Below are 14,037 nucleotides of genomic sequence, written 5' to 3'. Positions count from 1 at the left end.
TTGAAGTTCGATTCCCTTTCTCAAAAATTTGTAGGTCAAACTCGTCAACAAAAGACTTGCTCGCAGTTTAATTCCTTTACGTATGGTTGTAGCCATTTATTTATAAGGACAATTTTTTAGATGTTTCTTTTAATGAAAAAATAAACATAAACATAAGTGATTGTTAAAATTTCTATGGGCTAGGTTGTAATTAGACGATGAAATATATTAGGGCATAAATGTAATTTCCTAAACAAGAGGGGGATAATTGTAATTTCGTAAACAGAGGGTGGTAATTGTTTATTTAGACATATCTTATGGGCTCCGTTCGTTGTAGAATACCGAAAAAAGAAAAAAAAAACATAAATAAAAAAGAATTAATTCCAAATTCAAAAGCAGCCTAAACCCTCAAAACCTTCTCACACAACCGCCAGCCGCCCCCACCGCCCTTTTCCCTCAAATATCATCTGGGATTTCTTCACAATTTTTTCTTTTTATTTTATTTTATTTATATTTCTGAAGTCCCACTTCATTTTCCGATCCAATTAAAATTTGGGGGTTTTTGCTGGGTGATCGAATCTTGCTGAGTTTTAGTATAGATTCGTCTCTTAGATGCTTTTTGGATAAAATATCAGAGAAAAAAGGTACGATGTTTCACTTCCAGCTTCGCAATATAATATATGTTGTGTGTAATAATTTATCTAGTCTGTCTGTATTTATGTATTATTGATGATTGGTTTGATGATAGTGATTCTTGAATGTTGATTCGATTTATTGAAATTTATCTAACTGGGAGTCACGGTTCACAATCCAATCCACGAATCTGAAATTTAGGGTTGATTTTAATTAATAAAGGTTTCAAGAAATGGGTGGATGCTAAGTCCATATATTTGTTTATTGAAAATCTGAATTGGGCCCACCCAAACCCAGTAGCAAACTGAAACAAAATTAGGGTTTTTGACGGGTTTCATCATTTTCCAATTGCAGACCTAAAACCCCAAATCTCGAACACGCGATTAACACAACAAGGGAAAACCCTAGAATTTCTGTTCATTTTGGGAAATTGATGGAGGGTTTGAAAGAATGCGAGGCAAATTTGGTCGTGCATTTGCACCCGTCGAAGGCTAAATCCGCGAGCGAAGCCATATTCAGCGAGCTCAGCGCTCTGCTCTTCACGTAAGTTTTTTTGGACATTTAACAATTCGTTCGTTCGTTCGTACGCTGTTGTGTTTGATTCCATGGTAATGGATAATTCCAAAAATTGCGTCTTTTTTATTCATTCTTATAGGTACAGTGAAACTTTTGGAGGAGTTGTGTTAGCTTATGATCCGAATATTCGTAGTAACTTGGGAAAAGTTTTACCTGGAATTCATCCTCATTGTGGCGTTAGTTTGAAAGCTAGATTGTTGCTCTTCAATCCCAAGCCTAACATGCTCCTTGGTATTTGTTTTTTTAATTTTTTTTTAATACACTGAAGTTTCAATTTTTTTTTTTTTGAAATTTATTGATTTTCCCCATTTACATGGCAGAGGGAGAGGTGGTTAAAATTACTCCACAGTCAATTCATGCTGTGGTTCTTGGGTTTTCTTCCGTTTTTATCGGAGACGAAGACATTCGTGACGAATTCAAGCATAAAATTGTAAGTGTTGGTCGATCTTGAAAATGATTCGTTGTGTATAATCGAGGTTTGAGAAGTTTTAATCAGTGTTTTTTGTCTGGTCATTTGGTTGCAGAAAAGTGGGAAGGAAGAATACGTCAGTAAATCTGATAAGAAACATAAGATCAAAGTCGGGACTATTCTACGCTTCGTCGTGAAGAGGTGAAATAGCTTTCCCTTTTGTATACATGATTGATTGTTGACAAAAAAGGATGTTTGTTTTGAAATGAACTGATATTATCGAGCCCTACACTTTGAATTCCGACATTGTTAGTTAATTTCAGGTTTTTAAAAATGATAATATGTTGATAGTTTTTGTGAACACACTTTCCGGCATTCTTGTTCTAGCTTCGACGAAGATATACTTCACATAGTGGGATCAATTGCCGATGACCGTACTGGATGCGCTCGATGGATGAATAAAAATTTGGACAAATGGACTCAATCCGATAGGTACTTTTTGCCAACTTAATCTATCTAAACTGTATTGCTATTTGCATTTGACCAACGTACTGAATTAATTTTCATTCAAAAATGACGATCCAGTACCACTAGAAAGACGAAAAATGTAGATGGAGAAGGTCTGCAATCTTAGTTGAAAGTTCAGCGTAAACTACACAGGTACTTCGTTCTTTTGTAGCTTGTCAATGAGTCTTACTAATCACGATTAATGTACTTTTTCAATGTTGTTCCATTAATTTTACACTGCCTTAATTACTTTTTAACGGTGGTTTAAAATCAATTTTAGCCAATGATGAGTCAACGATATAAATATTTTCCCTTCTCAACATTTCTCGCCGTATTTTATATCCCCTATTTGATTCTTCAATATTGTTTTTTTATTTTTTTTGCTAGCATTCATTTTTAATATTACATGCTGCCATCGCAGGTTTTTAAGGATTGTACTTTGTGAATACTTCGTTTTGTTGGATGTGGATCAGGTTCGATCATTGCATTAGTTTCGGGTGGTGAGTATCAAATTGGATCGTCTTATTTACAAAATTACATTTATTAATGTTGATGCTTCAGTCAATTCCTCGTTTTCTCTATTATGCTACACCCGGTAAAATGTGTAAACGGGTTTCTTTTTTTTTTTTTGTTATTTATCGACACGCACCAATGTGGGTGTGTGTGTTTTTACGTGTAAGCGAGCGGTTGCGATATGGGTTCGTACACCCACGGCCTTAATGATTGGAATTTAAAACGAAAGATAATTGTTTAGAAAAATAGGTTGGTAAATGATGCTCTGATTTGCATCTTCCTCCCATGTGCAGGTTCATTTTTATATTCACTAAAATACAGAGGATTATATTGTGACAATATTTTCCATGTATTCTGCCTTCCTAACGTGCCTTATTTATTTATTTATTTATAAATAAAATATCAAGAATATTTGTTTGGTTAATCTTTTTCCTACTAATTATAATTATAGAATTTGACCTACTTCTCCTATCTTATTTATTTTCTGCTCCAAGGATCTCTGTCCATGCGCGTTTGCATCTCTTGATTTTTTGATTCAATCGACATTAATCAGATTTCGAAAAAGTTCGTGTTTACGTAAACTGATAATTATGTTGAAAGTCAAATTGAACTATTCGATGATTAAAAGTTCGTATATTTTTTTTTTTATCATCAAATTTGAAGATAAGATCTCATTCGGCATATATGGAGTTCAACTCGATAGTTAAGTATTTTTACAAAGTCGAGCTGTGGAGATTTCTTTTGAACTCGACCCCCGATTGCTATTCAAATTAAACTTGGATACAATTTCTAGAACTCAATAGAAATTTGAAAACATATTGAATAATAATTAGACGCGATCGACGCGTTTATCGGTGCAATCAGCTCGTTCGATCGATCCGACCGGCCCCACATTCCTCGGCGCGCGTCGTGCTCGTGCTGAGATACGCACTAGATGCTCATCGCCGTCAAAATAAAAAGAAAAATAAAAAACAAAAAACTAGTTGAAAACGGGAGGTGAGACGAGAAAATAAAATACAAAAAGGTGGGGTGGGGGTGCAACACGAGGACTTCCCAGGGGGTCACCCATCCTAGTACTACTCTCGCCCAAGCACGCTTAACTTCGGAGTTCTGATGGGATCCGGTGCATTAGTGCTGGTATGATCGCACCCGTAAGTCTATGCACGCAATTCGGTTTTATGTTGAGAACCTTGCGCCGCGGCGGCTTAAAGCGTCGATAACTTTTGACTCGGGATGAGTTACGAGGCGATCTGCATACGCACGCGAAGCTCTTTCAGACGCCGTCGGCGCGTCAATTAGGCGAAGCCCCATTGACCCCGCGCTCGCAGTGAAAAGAGGCCGTTTAGCCCAGCTTCCGCCACTAGTAGACGCGATCGACGCGTTTATCGGTGCAATCAGCTCGTTCGATCGATCCGACCGGCCCCACATTGCTCGGCGCGCGTCGTGCTCGCGCTGAGATACGCACTAGATGCTCATCGCCGTCAAAATAAAAAATAAAATAAAAAACAAAAAACTAGTTGAGAGCGGGAGGTGAGACGAGAAAATAAAATACAAAAAGGTGGGGTGGGGGTGCAACACGAGGACTTCCCAGGGGGTCACCCATCCTAGTACTACTCTCGCCCAAGCACGCTTAACTTCGGAGTTCTGATGGGATCCGGTGCATTAGTGCTGGTATGATCGCACCCGTAAGTCTATGCACGCAATTCGGTTTTATGTTGAGAACCTTGCGCCGCGGCGGCTTAAAGCGTCGATAACTTTTGACTCGGGATGAGTTACGAGGCGATCTGCATACGCACGCGAAGCTCTTTCAGACGCCGTCGGCGCGTCAATTAGGCGAAGCCCCATTGACCCCGCGCTCGCAGTGAAAAGAGGCCGTTTAGCCCAGCTTCCGCCACTATTAGACGCGATCGACGCGTTTATCGGTGCAATCAGCTCGTTCGATCGATCCGACCGGCCCCACATTGCTCGGCGCGCGTCGTGCTCGCGCTGAGATACGCACTAGATGCTCATCGCCGTCAAAATAAAAAATAAAATAAAAAACAAAAAACTAGTTGAGAGCGGGAGGTGAGACGAGAAAATAAAATACAAAAAGGTGGGGTGGGGGTGCAACACGAGGACTTCCCAGGGGGTCACCCATCCTAGTACTACTCTCGCCCAAGCACGCTTAACTTCGGAGTTCTGATGGGATCCGGTGCATTAGTGCTGGTATGATCGCACCCGTAAGTCTATGCACGCAATTCGGTTTTATGTTGAGAACCTTGCGCCGCGGCGGCTTAAAGCGTCGATAACTTTTGACTCGGGATGAGTTACGAGGCGATCTGCATACGCACGCGAAGCTCTTTCAGACGCCGTCGGCGCGTCAATTAGGCGAAGCCCCATTGACCCCGCGCTCGCAGTGAAAAGAGGCCGTTTAGCCCAGCTTCCGCCACTATTAGACGCGATCGACGCGTTTATCGGTGCAATCAGCTCGTTCGATCGATCCGACCGGCCCCACATTGCTCGGCGCGCGTCGTGCTCGCGCTGAGATACGCACTAGATGCTCATCGCCCGTCAAAATAAAAAATAAAATAAAAAACAAAAAACTAGTTGAGAGCGGGAGGTGAGACGAGAAAATAAAATACAAAAAGGTGGGGTGGGGGTGCAACACGAGGACTTCCCAGGGGGTCACCCATCCTAGTACTACTCTCGCCCAAGCACGCTTAACTTCGGAGTTCTGATGGGATCCGGTGCATTAGTGCTGGTATGATCGCACCCGTAAGTCTATGCACGCAATTCGGTTTTATGTTGAGAACCTTGCGCCGCGGCGGCTTAAAGCGTCGATAACTTTTGACTCGGGATGAGTTACGAGGCGATCTGCATACGCACGCGAAGCTCTTTCAGACGCCGTCGGCGCGTCAATTAGGCGAAGCCCCATTGACCCCGCGCTCGCAGTGAAAAGAGGCCGTTTAGCCCAGCTTCCGCCACTATTAGACGCGATCGACGCGTTTATCGGTGCAATCAGCTCGTTCGATCGATCCGACCGGCCCCACATTGCTCGGCGCGCGTCGTGCTCGCGCTGAGATACGCACTAGATGCTCATCGCCCGTCAAAATAAAAAATAAAATAAAAAACAAAAAACTAGTTGAGAGCGGGAGGTGAGACGAGAAAATAAAATACAAAAAGGTGGGGTGGGGGTGCAACACGAGGACTTCCCAGGGGGTCACCCATCCTAGTACTACTCTCGCCCAAGCAAGCTTAACTTCGGAGTTCTGATGGGATCCGGTGCATTAGTGCTGGTATGATCGCACCCGTAAGTCTATGCACGCAATTCGGTTTTATGTTGAGAAACTTGCGCCGCGGCGGCTTAAAGCGTCGATAACTTTTGACTCGGGATGAGTTACGAGGCGATCTGCATACGCACGCGAAGCTCTTTCAGACGCCGTCGGCGCGTCAATTCGGCGAAGCCCCATTGACCCCGCGCTCGCAGTGAAAAGAGGCCGTTTAGCCCAGCTTCCGCCACTATTAGACGCGATCGACACGTTTATCGGTGCAATCAGCTCGTTCGATCGATCCGACCGGCCCCACATTGCTCGGCGCGCGTCGTGCTCGCGCTGAGATACGCACTAGATGCTCATCGCCGTCAAAATAAAAAATAAAATAAAAAACAAAAAACTAGTTGAGAGCGGGAGGTGAGACGAGAAAATAAAATACAAAAAGGTGGGGTGGGGGTACAACACGAGGACTTCCCAGGGGGTCACCCATCCTAGTACTACTCTCGCCCAAGCACGCTTAACTTCGGAGTTCTGATGGGATCCGGTGCATTAGTGCTGGTATGATCGCACCCGTAAGTCTATGCACGCAATTCGGTTTTATGTTGAGAAACTTGCGCCGCGGCGGCTTAAAGCGTCGATAACTTTTGACTCGGGATGAGTTACGAGGCGATCTGCATACGCACGCGAAGCTCTTTCAGACGCCGTCGGCGCGTCAATTCGGCGAAGCCCCATTGACCCCGCGCTCGCAGTGAAAAGAGGCCGTTTAGCCCAGCTTCCGCCACTATTAGACGCGATCGACGCGTTTATCGGTGCAATCAGCTCGTTCGATCGATCCGACCGGCCCCACATTGCTCGGCGCGCGTCGTGCTCGCGCTGAGATACGCACTAGATGCTCATCGCCGTCAAAATAAAAAATAAAATAAAAAACAAAAAACTAGTTGAGAGCGGGAGGTGAGACGAGAAAATAAAATACAAAAAGGTGGGGTGGGGGTGCAACACGAGGACTTCCCAGGGGGTCACCCATCCTAGTACTACTCTCGCCCAAGCACGCTTAACTTCGGAGTTCTGATGGGATCCGGTGCATTAGTGCTGGTATGATCGCACCCGTAAGTCTATGCACGCAATTCGGTTTTATGTTGAGAACCTTGCGCCGCGGCGGCTTAAAGCGTCGATAACTTTTGACTCGGGATGAGTTACGAGGCGATCTGCATACGCACGCGAAGCTCTTTCAGACGCCGTCGGCGCGTCAATTCGGCGAAGCCCCATTGACCCCGCGCTCGCAGTGAAAAGAGGCCGTTTAGCCCAGCTTCCGCCACTATTAGACGCGATCGACGCGTTTATCGGTGCAATCAGCTCGTTCGATCGATCCGACCGGCCCCACATTGCTCGGCGCGCGTCGTGCTCGCGCTGAGATACGCACTAGATGCTCATCGCCCGTCAAAATAAAAAATAAAATAAAAAACAAAAAACTAGTTGAGAGCGGGAGGTGAGACGAGAAAATAAAATACAAAAAGGTGGGGTGGGGGTGCAACACGAGGACTTCCCAGGGGGTCACCCATCCTAGTACTACTCTCGCCCAAGCACGCTTAACTTCGGAGTTCTGATGGGATCCGGTGCATTAGTGCTGGTATGATCGCACCCGTAAGTCTATGCACGCAATTCGGTTTTATGTTGAGAACCTTGCGCCGCGGCGGCTTAAAGCGTCGATAACTTTTGACTCGGGATGAGTTACGAGGCGATCTGCATACGCACGCGAAGCTCTTTCAGACGCCGTCGGCGCGTCAATTAGGCGAAGCCCCATTGACCCCGCGCTCGCAGTGAAAAGAGGCCGTTTAGCCCAGCTTCCGCCACTATTAGACGCGATCGACGCGTTTATCGGTGCAATCAGCTCGTTCGATCGATCCGACCGGCCCCACATTGCTCGGCGCGCGTCGTGCTCGCGCTGAGATACGCACTAGATGCTCATCGCCCGTCAAAATAAAAAATAAAATAAAAAACAAAAAACTAGTTGAGAGCGGGAGGTGAGACGAGAAAATAAAATACAAAAAGGTGGGGTGGGGGTGCAACACGAGGACTTCCCAGGGGGTCACCCATCCTAGTACTACTCTCGCCCAAGCAAGCTTAACTTCGGAGTTCTGATGGGATCCGGTGCATTAGTGCTGGTATGATCGCACCCGTAAGTCTATGCACGCAATTCGGTTTTATGTTGAGAACCTTGCGCCGCGGCGGCTTAAAGCGTCGATAACTTTTGACTCGGGATGAGTTACGAGGCGATCTGCATACGCACGCGAAGCTCTTTCAGACGCCGTCGGCGCGTCAATTCGGCGAAGCCCCATTGACCCCGCGCTCGCAGTGAAAAGAGGCCGTTTAGCCCAGCTTCCGCCACTATTAGACGCGATCGACGCGTTTATCGGTGCAATCAGCTCGTTCGATCGATCCGACCGGCCCCACATTGCTCGGCGCGCGTCGTGCTCGCGCTGAGATACGCACTAGATGCTCATCGCCCGTCAAAATAAAAAATAAAATAAAAAACAAAAAACTAGTTGAGAGCGGGAGGTGAGACGAGAAAATAAAATACAAAAAGGTGGGGTGGGGGTGCAACACGAGGACTTCCCAGGGGGTCACCCATCCTAGTACTACTCTCGCCCAAGCACGCTTAACTTCGGAGTTCTGATGGGATCCGGTGCATTAGTGCTGGTATGATCGCACCCGTAAGTCTATGCACGCAATTCGGTTTTATGTTGAGAACCTTGCGCCGCGGCGGCTTAAAGCGTCGATAACTTTTGACTCGGGATGAGTTACGAGGCGATCTGCATACGCACGCGAAGCTCTTTCAGACGCCGTCGGCGCGTCAATTAGGCGAAGCCCCATTGACCCCGCGCTCGCAGTGAAAAGAGGCCGTTTAGCCCAGCTTCCGCCACTATTAGACGCGATCGACGCGTTTATCGGTGCAATCAGCTCGTTCGATCGATCCGACCGGCCCCACATTGCTCGGCGCGCGTCGTGCTCGCGCTGAGATACGCACTAGATGCTCATCGCCCGTCAAAATAAAAAATAAAATAAAAAACAAAAAACTAGTTGAGAGCGGGAGGTGAGACGAGAAAATAAAATACAAAAAGGTGGGGTGGGGGTGCAACACGAGGACTTCCCAGGGGGTCACCCATCCTAGTACTACTCTCGCCCAAGCAAGCTTAACTTCGGAGTTCTGATGGGATCCGGTGCATTAGTGCTGGTATGATCGCACCCGTAAGTCTATGCACGCAATTCGGTTTTATGTTGAGAAACTTGCGCCGCGGCGGCTTAAAGCGTCGATAACTTTTGACTCGGGATGAGTTACGAGGCGATCTGCATACGCACGCGAAGCTCTTTCAGACGCCGTCGGCGCGTCAATTCGGCGAAGCCCCATTGACCCCGCGCTCGCAGTGAAAAGAGGCCGTTTAGCCCAGCTTCCGCCACTATTAGACGCGATCGACACGTTTATCGGTGCAATCAGCTCGTTCGATCGATCCGACCGGCCCCACATTGCTCGGCGCGCGTCGTGCTCGCGCTGAGATACGCACTAGATGCTCATCGCCGTCAAAATAAAAAATAAAATAAAAAACAAAAAACTAGTTGAGAGCGGGAGGTGAGACGAGAAAATAAAATACAAAAAGGTGGGGTGGGGGTACAACACGAGGACTTCCCAGGGGGTCACCCATCCTAGTACTACTCTCGCCCAAGCACGCTTAACTTCGGAGTTCTGATGGGATCCGGTGCATTAGTGCTGGTATGATCGCACCCGTAAGTCTATGCACGCAATTCGGTTTTATGTTGAGAAACTTGCGCCGCGGCGGCTTAAAGCGCCGATAACTTTTGACTCGGGATGAGTTACGAGGCGATCTGCATACGCACGCGAAGCTCTTTCAGACGCCGTCGGCGCGTCAATTCGGCGAAGCCCCATTGACCCCGCGCTCGCAGTGAAAAGAGGCCGTTTAGCCCAGCTTCCGCCACTATTAGACGCGATCGACGCGTTTATCGGTGCAATCAGCTCGTTCGATCGATCCGACCGGCCCCACATTGCTCGGCGCGCGTCGTGCTCGCGCTGAGATACGCACTAGATGCTCATCGCCCGTCAAAATAAAAAATAAAATAAAAAACAAAAAACTAGTTGAGAGCGGGAGGTGAGACGAGAAAATAAAATACAAAAAGGTGGGGTGGGGGTGCAACACGAGGACTTCCCAGGGGGTCACCCATCCTAGTACTACTCTCGCCCAAGCACGCTTAACTTCGGAGTTCTGATGGGATCCGGTGCATTAGTGCTGGTATGATCGCACCCGTAAGTCTATGCACGCAATTCGGTTTTATGTTGAGAACCTTGCGCCGCGGCGGCTTAAAGCGTCGATAACTTTTGACTCGGGATGAGTTACGAGGCGATCTGCATACGCACGCGAAGCTCTTTCAGACGCCGTCGGCGCGTCAATTAGGCGAAGCCCCATTGACCCCGCGCTCGCAGTGAAAAGAGGCCGTTTAGCCCAGCTTCCGCCACTATTAGACGCGATCGACGCGTTTATCGGTGCAATCAGCTCGTTCGATCGATCCGACCGGCCCCACATTGCTCGGCGCGCGTCGTGCTCGCGCTGAGATACGCACTAGATGCTCATCGCCCGTCAAAATAAAAAATAAAATAAAAAACAAAAAACTAGTTGAGAGCGGGAGGTGAGACGAGAAAATAAAATACAAAAAGGTGGGGTGGGGGTGCAACACGAGGACTTCCCAGGGGGTCACCCATCCTAGTACTACTCTCGCCCAAGCAAGCTTAACTTCGGAGTTCTGATGGGATCCGGTGCATTAGTGCTGGTATGATCGCACCCGTAAGTCTATGCACGCAATTCGGTTTTATGTTGAGAAACTTGCGCCGCGGCGGCTTAAAGCGTCGATAACTTTTGACTCGGGATGAGTTACGAGGCGATCTGCATACGCACGCGAAGCTCTTTCAGACGCCGTCGGCGCGTCAATTCGGCGAAGCCCCATTGACCCCGCGCTCGCAGTGAAAAGAGGCCGTTTAGCCCAGCTTCCGCCACTATTAGACGCGATCGACACGTTTATCGGTGCAATCAGCTCGTTCGATCGATCCGACCGGCCCCACATTGCTCGGCGCGCGTCGTGCTCGCGCTGAGATACGCACTAGATGCTCATCGCCGTCAAAATAAAAAATAAAATAAAAAACAAAAAACTAGTTGAGAGCGGGAGGTGAGACGAGAAAATAAAATACAAAAAGGTGGGGTGGGGGTACAACACGAGGACTTCCCAGGGGGTCACCCATCCTAGTACTACTCTCGCCCAAGCACGCTTAACTTCGGAGTTCTGATGGGATCCGGTGCATTAGTGCTGGTATGATCGCACCCGTAAGTCTATGCACGCAATTCGGTTTTATGTTGAGAAACTTGCGCCGCGGCGGCTTAAAGCGTCGATAACTTTTGACTCGGGATGAGTTACGAGGCGATCTGCATACGCACGCGAAGCTCTTTCAGACGCCGTCGGCGCGTCAATTCGGCGAAGCCCCATTGACCCCGCGCTCGCAGTGAAAAGAGGCCGTTTAGCCCAGCTTCCGCCACTATTAGACGCGATCGACGCGTTTATCGGTGCAATCAGCTCGTTCGATCGATCCGACCGGCCCCACATTGCTCGGCGCGCGTCGTGCTCGCGCTGAGATACGCACTAGATGCTCATCGCCGTCAAAATAAAAAATAAAATAAAAAACAAAAAACTAGTTGAGAGCGGGAGGTGAGACGAGAAAATAAAATACAAAAAGGTGGGGTGGGGGTGCAACACGAGGACTTCCCAGGGGGTCACCCATCCTAGTACTACTCTCGCCCAAGCACGCTTAACTTCGGAGTTCTGATGGGATCCGGTGCATTAGTGCTGGTATGATCGCACCCGTAAGTCTATGCACGCAATTCGGTTTTATGTTGAGAACCTTGCGCCGCGGCGGCTTAAAGCGTCGATAACTTTTGACTCGGGATGAGTTACGAGGCGATCTGCATACGCACGCGAAGCTCTTTCAGACGCCGTCGGCGCGTCAATTCGGCGAAGCCCCATTGACCCCGCGCTCGCAGTGAAAAGAGGCCGTTTAGCCCAGCTTCCGCCACTATTAGACGCGATCGACGCGTTTATCGGTGCAATCAGCTCGTTCGATCGATCCGACCGGCCCCACATTGCTCGGCGCGCGTCGTGCTCGCGCTGAGATACGCACTAGATGCTCATCGCCCGTCAAAATAAAAAATAAAATAAAAAACAAAAAACTAGTTGAGAGCGGGAGGTGAGACGAGAAAATAAAATACAAAAAGGTGGGGTGGGGGTGCAACACGAGGACTTCCCAGGGGGTCACCCATCCTAGTACTACTCTCGCCCAAGCACGCTTAACTTCGGAGTTCTGATGGGATCCGGTGCATTAGTGCTGGTATGATCGCACCCGTAAGTCTATGCACGCAATTCGGTTTTATGTTGAGAACCTTGCGCCGCGGCGGCTTAAAGCGTCGATAACTTTTGACTCGGGATGAGTTACGAGGCGATCTGCATACGCACGCGAAGCTCTTTCAGACGCCGTCGGCGCGTCAATTAGGCGAAGCCCCATTGACCCCGCGCTCGCAGTGAAAAGAGGCCGTTTAGCCCAGCTTCCGCCACTATTAGACGCGATCGACGCGTTTATCGGTGCAATCAGCTCGTTCGATCGATCCGACCGGCCCCACATTGCTCGGCGCGCGTCGTGCTCGCGCTGAGATACGCACTAGATGCTCATCGCCCGTCAAAATAAAAAATAAAATAAAAAACAAAAAACTAGTTGAGAGCGGGAGGTGAGACGAGAAAATAAAATACAAAAAGGTGGGGTGGGGGTGCAACACGAGGACTTCCCAGGGGGTCACCCATCCTAGTACTACTCTCGCCCAAGCAAGCTTAACTTCGGAGTTCTGATGGGATCCGGTGCATTAGTGCTGGTATGATCGCACCCGTAAGTCTATGCACGCAATTCGGTTTTATGTTGAGAACCTTGCGCCGCGGCGGCTTAAAGCGTCGATAACTTTTGACTCGGGATGAGTTACGAGGCGATCTGCATACGCACGCGAAGCTCTTTCAGACGCCGTCGGCGCGTCAATTCGGCGAAGCCCCATTGACCCCGCGCTCGCAGTGAAAAGAGGCCGTTTAGCCCAGCTTCCGCCACTATTAGACGCGATCGACGCGTTTATCGGTGCAATCAGCTCGTTCGATCGATCCGACCGGCCCCACATTGCTCGGCGCGCGTCGTGCTCGCGCTGAGATACGCACTAGATGCTCATCGCCCGTCAAAATAAAAAATAAAATAAAAAACAAAAAACTAGTTGAGAGCGGGAGGTGAGACGAGAAAATAAAATACAAAAAGGTGGGGTGGGGGTGCAACACGAGGACTTCCCAGGGGGTCACCCATCCTAGTACTACTCTCGCCCAAGCACGCTTAACTTCGGAGTTCTGATGGGATCCGGTGCATTAGTGCTGGTATGATCGCACCCGTAAGTCTATGCACGCAATTCGGTTTTATGTTGAGAACCTTGCGCCGCGGCGGCTTAAAGCGTCGATAACTTTTGACTCGGGATGAGTTACGAGGCGATCTGCATACGCACGCGAAGCTCTTTCAGACGCCGTCGGCGCGTCAATTAGGCGAAGCCCCATTGACCCCGCGCTCGCAGTGAAAAGAGGCCGTTTAGCCCAGCTTCCGCCACTATTAGACGCGATCGACGCGTTTATCGGTGCAATCAGCTCGTTCGATCGATCCGACCGGCCCCACATTGCTCGGCGCGCGTCGTGCTCGCGCTGAGATACGCACTAGATGCTCATCGCCCGTCAAAATAAAAAATAAAATAAAAAACAAAAAACTAGTTGAGAGCGGGAGGTGAGACGAGAAAATAAAATACAAAAAGGTGGGGTGGGGGTGCAACACGAGGACTTCCCAGGGGGTCACCCATCCTAGTACTACTCTCGCCCAAGCAAGCTTAACTTCGGAGTTCTGATGGGATCCGGTGCATTAGTGCTGGTATGATCGCACCCGTAAGTCTATGCACGCAATTCGGTTTTATGTTGAGAAACTTGCGCCGCGGCGGCTTAAAGCGTCGATAACTTTTGACTCGGGATGAGTTACGAGGCGATCTGCATACGCAC

The 14,037-nt window shown here is 48.3% G+C and overlaps 1 protein-coding gene and 20 non-coding genes across 23 annotated transcripts; 1 reads left to right on the top strand and 20 right to left on the bottom strand.

The window, feature by feature from the left end:
• The first annotated feature begins 313 nt into the window (after window positions 1-313).
• Window positions 314-2,956, top strand: LOC105976191 (uncharacterized). Of its 3 annotated transcripts, none has more exons than XM_088820937.1 (8): window positions 314-623; window positions 967-1,155; window positions 1,268-1,419; window positions 1,509-1,618; window positions 1,713-1,798; window positions 1,985-2,089; window positions 2,183-2,257; window positions 2,578-2,726. In XM_088820937.1, the coding sequence occupies exons 2-7, from the start codon at window positions 1,046-1,048 to the stop codon at window positions 2,229-2,231; spliced, it is 612 nt and encodes a 203-aa protein (XP_088677063.1). In that variant the 5' UTR covers window positions 314-623; window positions 967-1,045; the 3' UTR covers window positions 2,232-2,257; window positions 2,578-2,726. The 3 variants fall into 3 exon arrangements, with proteins under 3 accessions (XP_088677063.1, XP_088677061.1, XP_088677062.1); XM_088820935.1 differs by having other exon boundaries at window positions 337-623; window positions 2,526-2,956; XM_088820936.1 differs by having other exon boundaries at window positions 518-625; window positions 946-1,155; window positions 2,526-2,956.
• Window positions 2,957-3,649: 693 nt separating this feature from the next.
• Window positions 3,650-3,768, bottom strand: LOC148769673 (5S ribosomal RNA). Its single transcript, XR_016032514.1, has one exon. It is a non-coding gene; the product is annotated as a 5S ribosomal RNA (ribosomal RNA).
• A 415-nt stretch (window positions 3,769-4,183) lies between these two features.
• Window positions 4,184-4,302, bottom strand: LOC148769672 (5S ribosomal RNA). Its single transcript, XR_016032513.1, has one exon. It is a non-coding gene; the product is annotated as a 5S ribosomal RNA (ribosomal RNA).
• A 415-nt stretch (window positions 4,303-4,717) lies between these two features.
• LOC148769671 (5S ribosomal RNA) lies at window positions 4,718-4,836 on the bottom strand. The gene has a single exon (XR_016032512.1). It is a non-coding gene; the product is annotated as a 5S ribosomal RNA (ribosomal RNA).
• Window positions 4,837-5,252: 416 nt separating this feature from the next.
• On the bottom strand, window positions 5,253-5,371 carry LOC148769670 (5S ribosomal RNA). The gene has a single exon (XR_016032511.1). It is a non-coding gene; the product is annotated as a 5S ribosomal RNA (ribosomal RNA).
• Window positions 5,372-5,787: 416 nt separating this feature from the next.
• LOC148769669 (5S ribosomal RNA) lies at window positions 5,788-5,906 on the bottom strand. The gene has a single exon (XR_016032548.1). It is a non-coding gene; the product is annotated as a 5S ribosomal RNA (ribosomal RNA).
• A 415-nt stretch (window positions 5,907-6,321) lies between these two features.
• LOC148769668 (5S ribosomal RNA) lies at window positions 6,322-6,440 on the bottom strand. Its single transcript, XR_016032524.1, has one exon. It is a non-coding gene; the product is annotated as a 5S ribosomal RNA (ribosomal RNA).
• A 415-nt stretch (window positions 6,441-6,855) lies between these two features.
• On the bottom strand, window positions 6,856-6,974 carry LOC148769667 (5S ribosomal RNA). The gene has a single exon (XR_016032509.1). It is a non-coding gene; the product is annotated as a 5S ribosomal RNA (ribosomal RNA).
• A 416-nt stretch (window positions 6,975-7,390) lies between these two features.
• LOC148769666 (5S ribosomal RNA) lies at window positions 7,391-7,509 on the bottom strand. Its single transcript, XR_016032508.1, has one exon. It is a non-coding gene; the product is annotated as a 5S ribosomal RNA (ribosomal RNA).
• A 416-nt stretch (window positions 7,510-7,925) lies between these two features.
• On the bottom strand, window positions 7,926-8,044 carry LOC148769665 (5S ribosomal RNA). The gene has a single exon (XR_016032547.1). It is a non-coding gene; the product is annotated as a 5S ribosomal RNA (ribosomal RNA).
• Window positions 8,045-8,460: 416 nt separating this feature from the next.
• On the bottom strand, window positions 8,461-8,579 carry LOC148769664 (5S ribosomal RNA). The gene has a single exon (XR_016032507.1). It is a non-coding gene; the product is annotated as a 5S ribosomal RNA (ribosomal RNA).
• Window positions 8,580-8,995: 416 nt separating this feature from the next.
• On the bottom strand, window positions 8,996-9,114 carry LOC148769663 (5S ribosomal RNA). Its single transcript, XR_016032546.1, has one exon. It is a non-coding gene; the product is annotated as a 5S ribosomal RNA (ribosomal RNA).
• Window positions 9,115-9,529: 415 nt separating this feature from the next.
• LOC148769662 (5S ribosomal RNA) lies at window positions 9,530-9,648 on the bottom strand. Its single transcript, XR_016032523.1, has one exon. It is a non-coding gene; the product is annotated as a 5S ribosomal RNA (ribosomal RNA).
• A 416-nt stretch (window positions 9,649-10,064) lies between these two features.
• Window positions 10,065-10,183, bottom strand: LOC148769661 (5S ribosomal RNA). The gene has a single exon (XR_016032506.1). It is a non-coding gene; the product is annotated as a 5S ribosomal RNA (ribosomal RNA).
• Window positions 10,184-10,599: 416 nt separating this feature from the next.
• LOC148769660 (5S ribosomal RNA) lies at window positions 10,600-10,718 on the bottom strand. Its single transcript, XR_016032545.1, has one exon. It is a non-coding gene; the product is annotated as a 5S ribosomal RNA (ribosomal RNA).
• Window positions 10,719-11,133: 415 nt separating this feature from the next.
• Window positions 11,134-11,252, bottom strand: LOC148769659 (5S ribosomal RNA). The gene has a single exon (XR_016032522.1). It is a non-coding gene; the product is annotated as a 5S ribosomal RNA (ribosomal RNA).
• A 415-nt stretch (window positions 11,253-11,667) lies between these two features.
• LOC148769658 (5S ribosomal RNA) lies at window positions 11,668-11,786 on the bottom strand. Its single transcript, XR_016032505.1, has one exon. It is a non-coding gene; the product is annotated as a 5S ribosomal RNA (ribosomal RNA).
• Window positions 11,787-12,202: 416 nt separating this feature from the next.
• LOC148769657 (5S ribosomal RNA) lies at window positions 12,203-12,321 on the bottom strand. Its single transcript, XR_016032504.1, has one exon. It is a non-coding gene; the product is annotated as a 5S ribosomal RNA (ribosomal RNA).
• Window positions 12,322-12,737: 416 nt separating this feature from the next.
• LOC148769656 (5S ribosomal RNA) lies at window positions 12,738-12,856 on the bottom strand. Its single transcript, XR_016032544.1, has one exon. It is a non-coding gene; the product is annotated as a 5S ribosomal RNA (ribosomal RNA).
• A 416-nt stretch (window positions 12,857-13,272) lies between these two features.
• On the bottom strand, window positions 13,273-13,391 carry LOC148769655 (5S ribosomal RNA). The gene has a single exon (XR_016032503.1). It is a non-coding gene; the product is annotated as a 5S ribosomal RNA (ribosomal RNA).
• Window positions 13,392-13,807: 416 nt separating this feature from the next.
• LOC148769654 (5S ribosomal RNA) lies at window positions 13,808-13,926 on the bottom strand. Its single transcript, XR_016032542.1, has one exon. It is a non-coding gene; the product is annotated as a 5S ribosomal RNA (ribosomal RNA).
• Window positions 13,927-14,037: the final 111 nt, after the last annotated feature.

Source organism: Erythranthe guttata, chromosome 7, assembly GCF_056151865.1.
Source record: "Erythranthe guttata isolate IM_541 chromosome 7, IM_541, whole genome shotgun sequence".
Classification (NCBI taxonomy): Eukaryota; Viridiplantae; Streptophyta; class Magnoliopsida; order Lamiales; family Phrymaceae; genus Erythranthe; species Erythranthe guttata.
The sequence above is the reverse complement of the archived record's forward strand: the minus strand, read 5'-3'. Positions and strand labels throughout refer to the sequence as shown.

What these genes read in the sequence shown, in the direction of transcription:
- LOC105976191 (XM_088820935.1), top strand. Translation starts at nt 1,046, where the DNA reads ATGGAGGGTTTGAAAGAATGCGAGGCAAATTTGGTCGTGCATTTGCAC. An exon ending in ACGAATTCAAGCATAAAATT is followed by an intron (nt 1,619 to 1,712) that starts GTAAGTGTTGGT and finishes ATTTGGTTGCAG; the next exon opens with AAAAGTGGGAAGGAAGAATA. An exon ending in AAATGGACTCAATCCGATAG is followed by an intron (nt 2,090 to 2,182) that starts GTACTTTTTGCC and finishes ATGACGATCCAG; the next exon opens with TACCACTAGAAAGACGAAAA.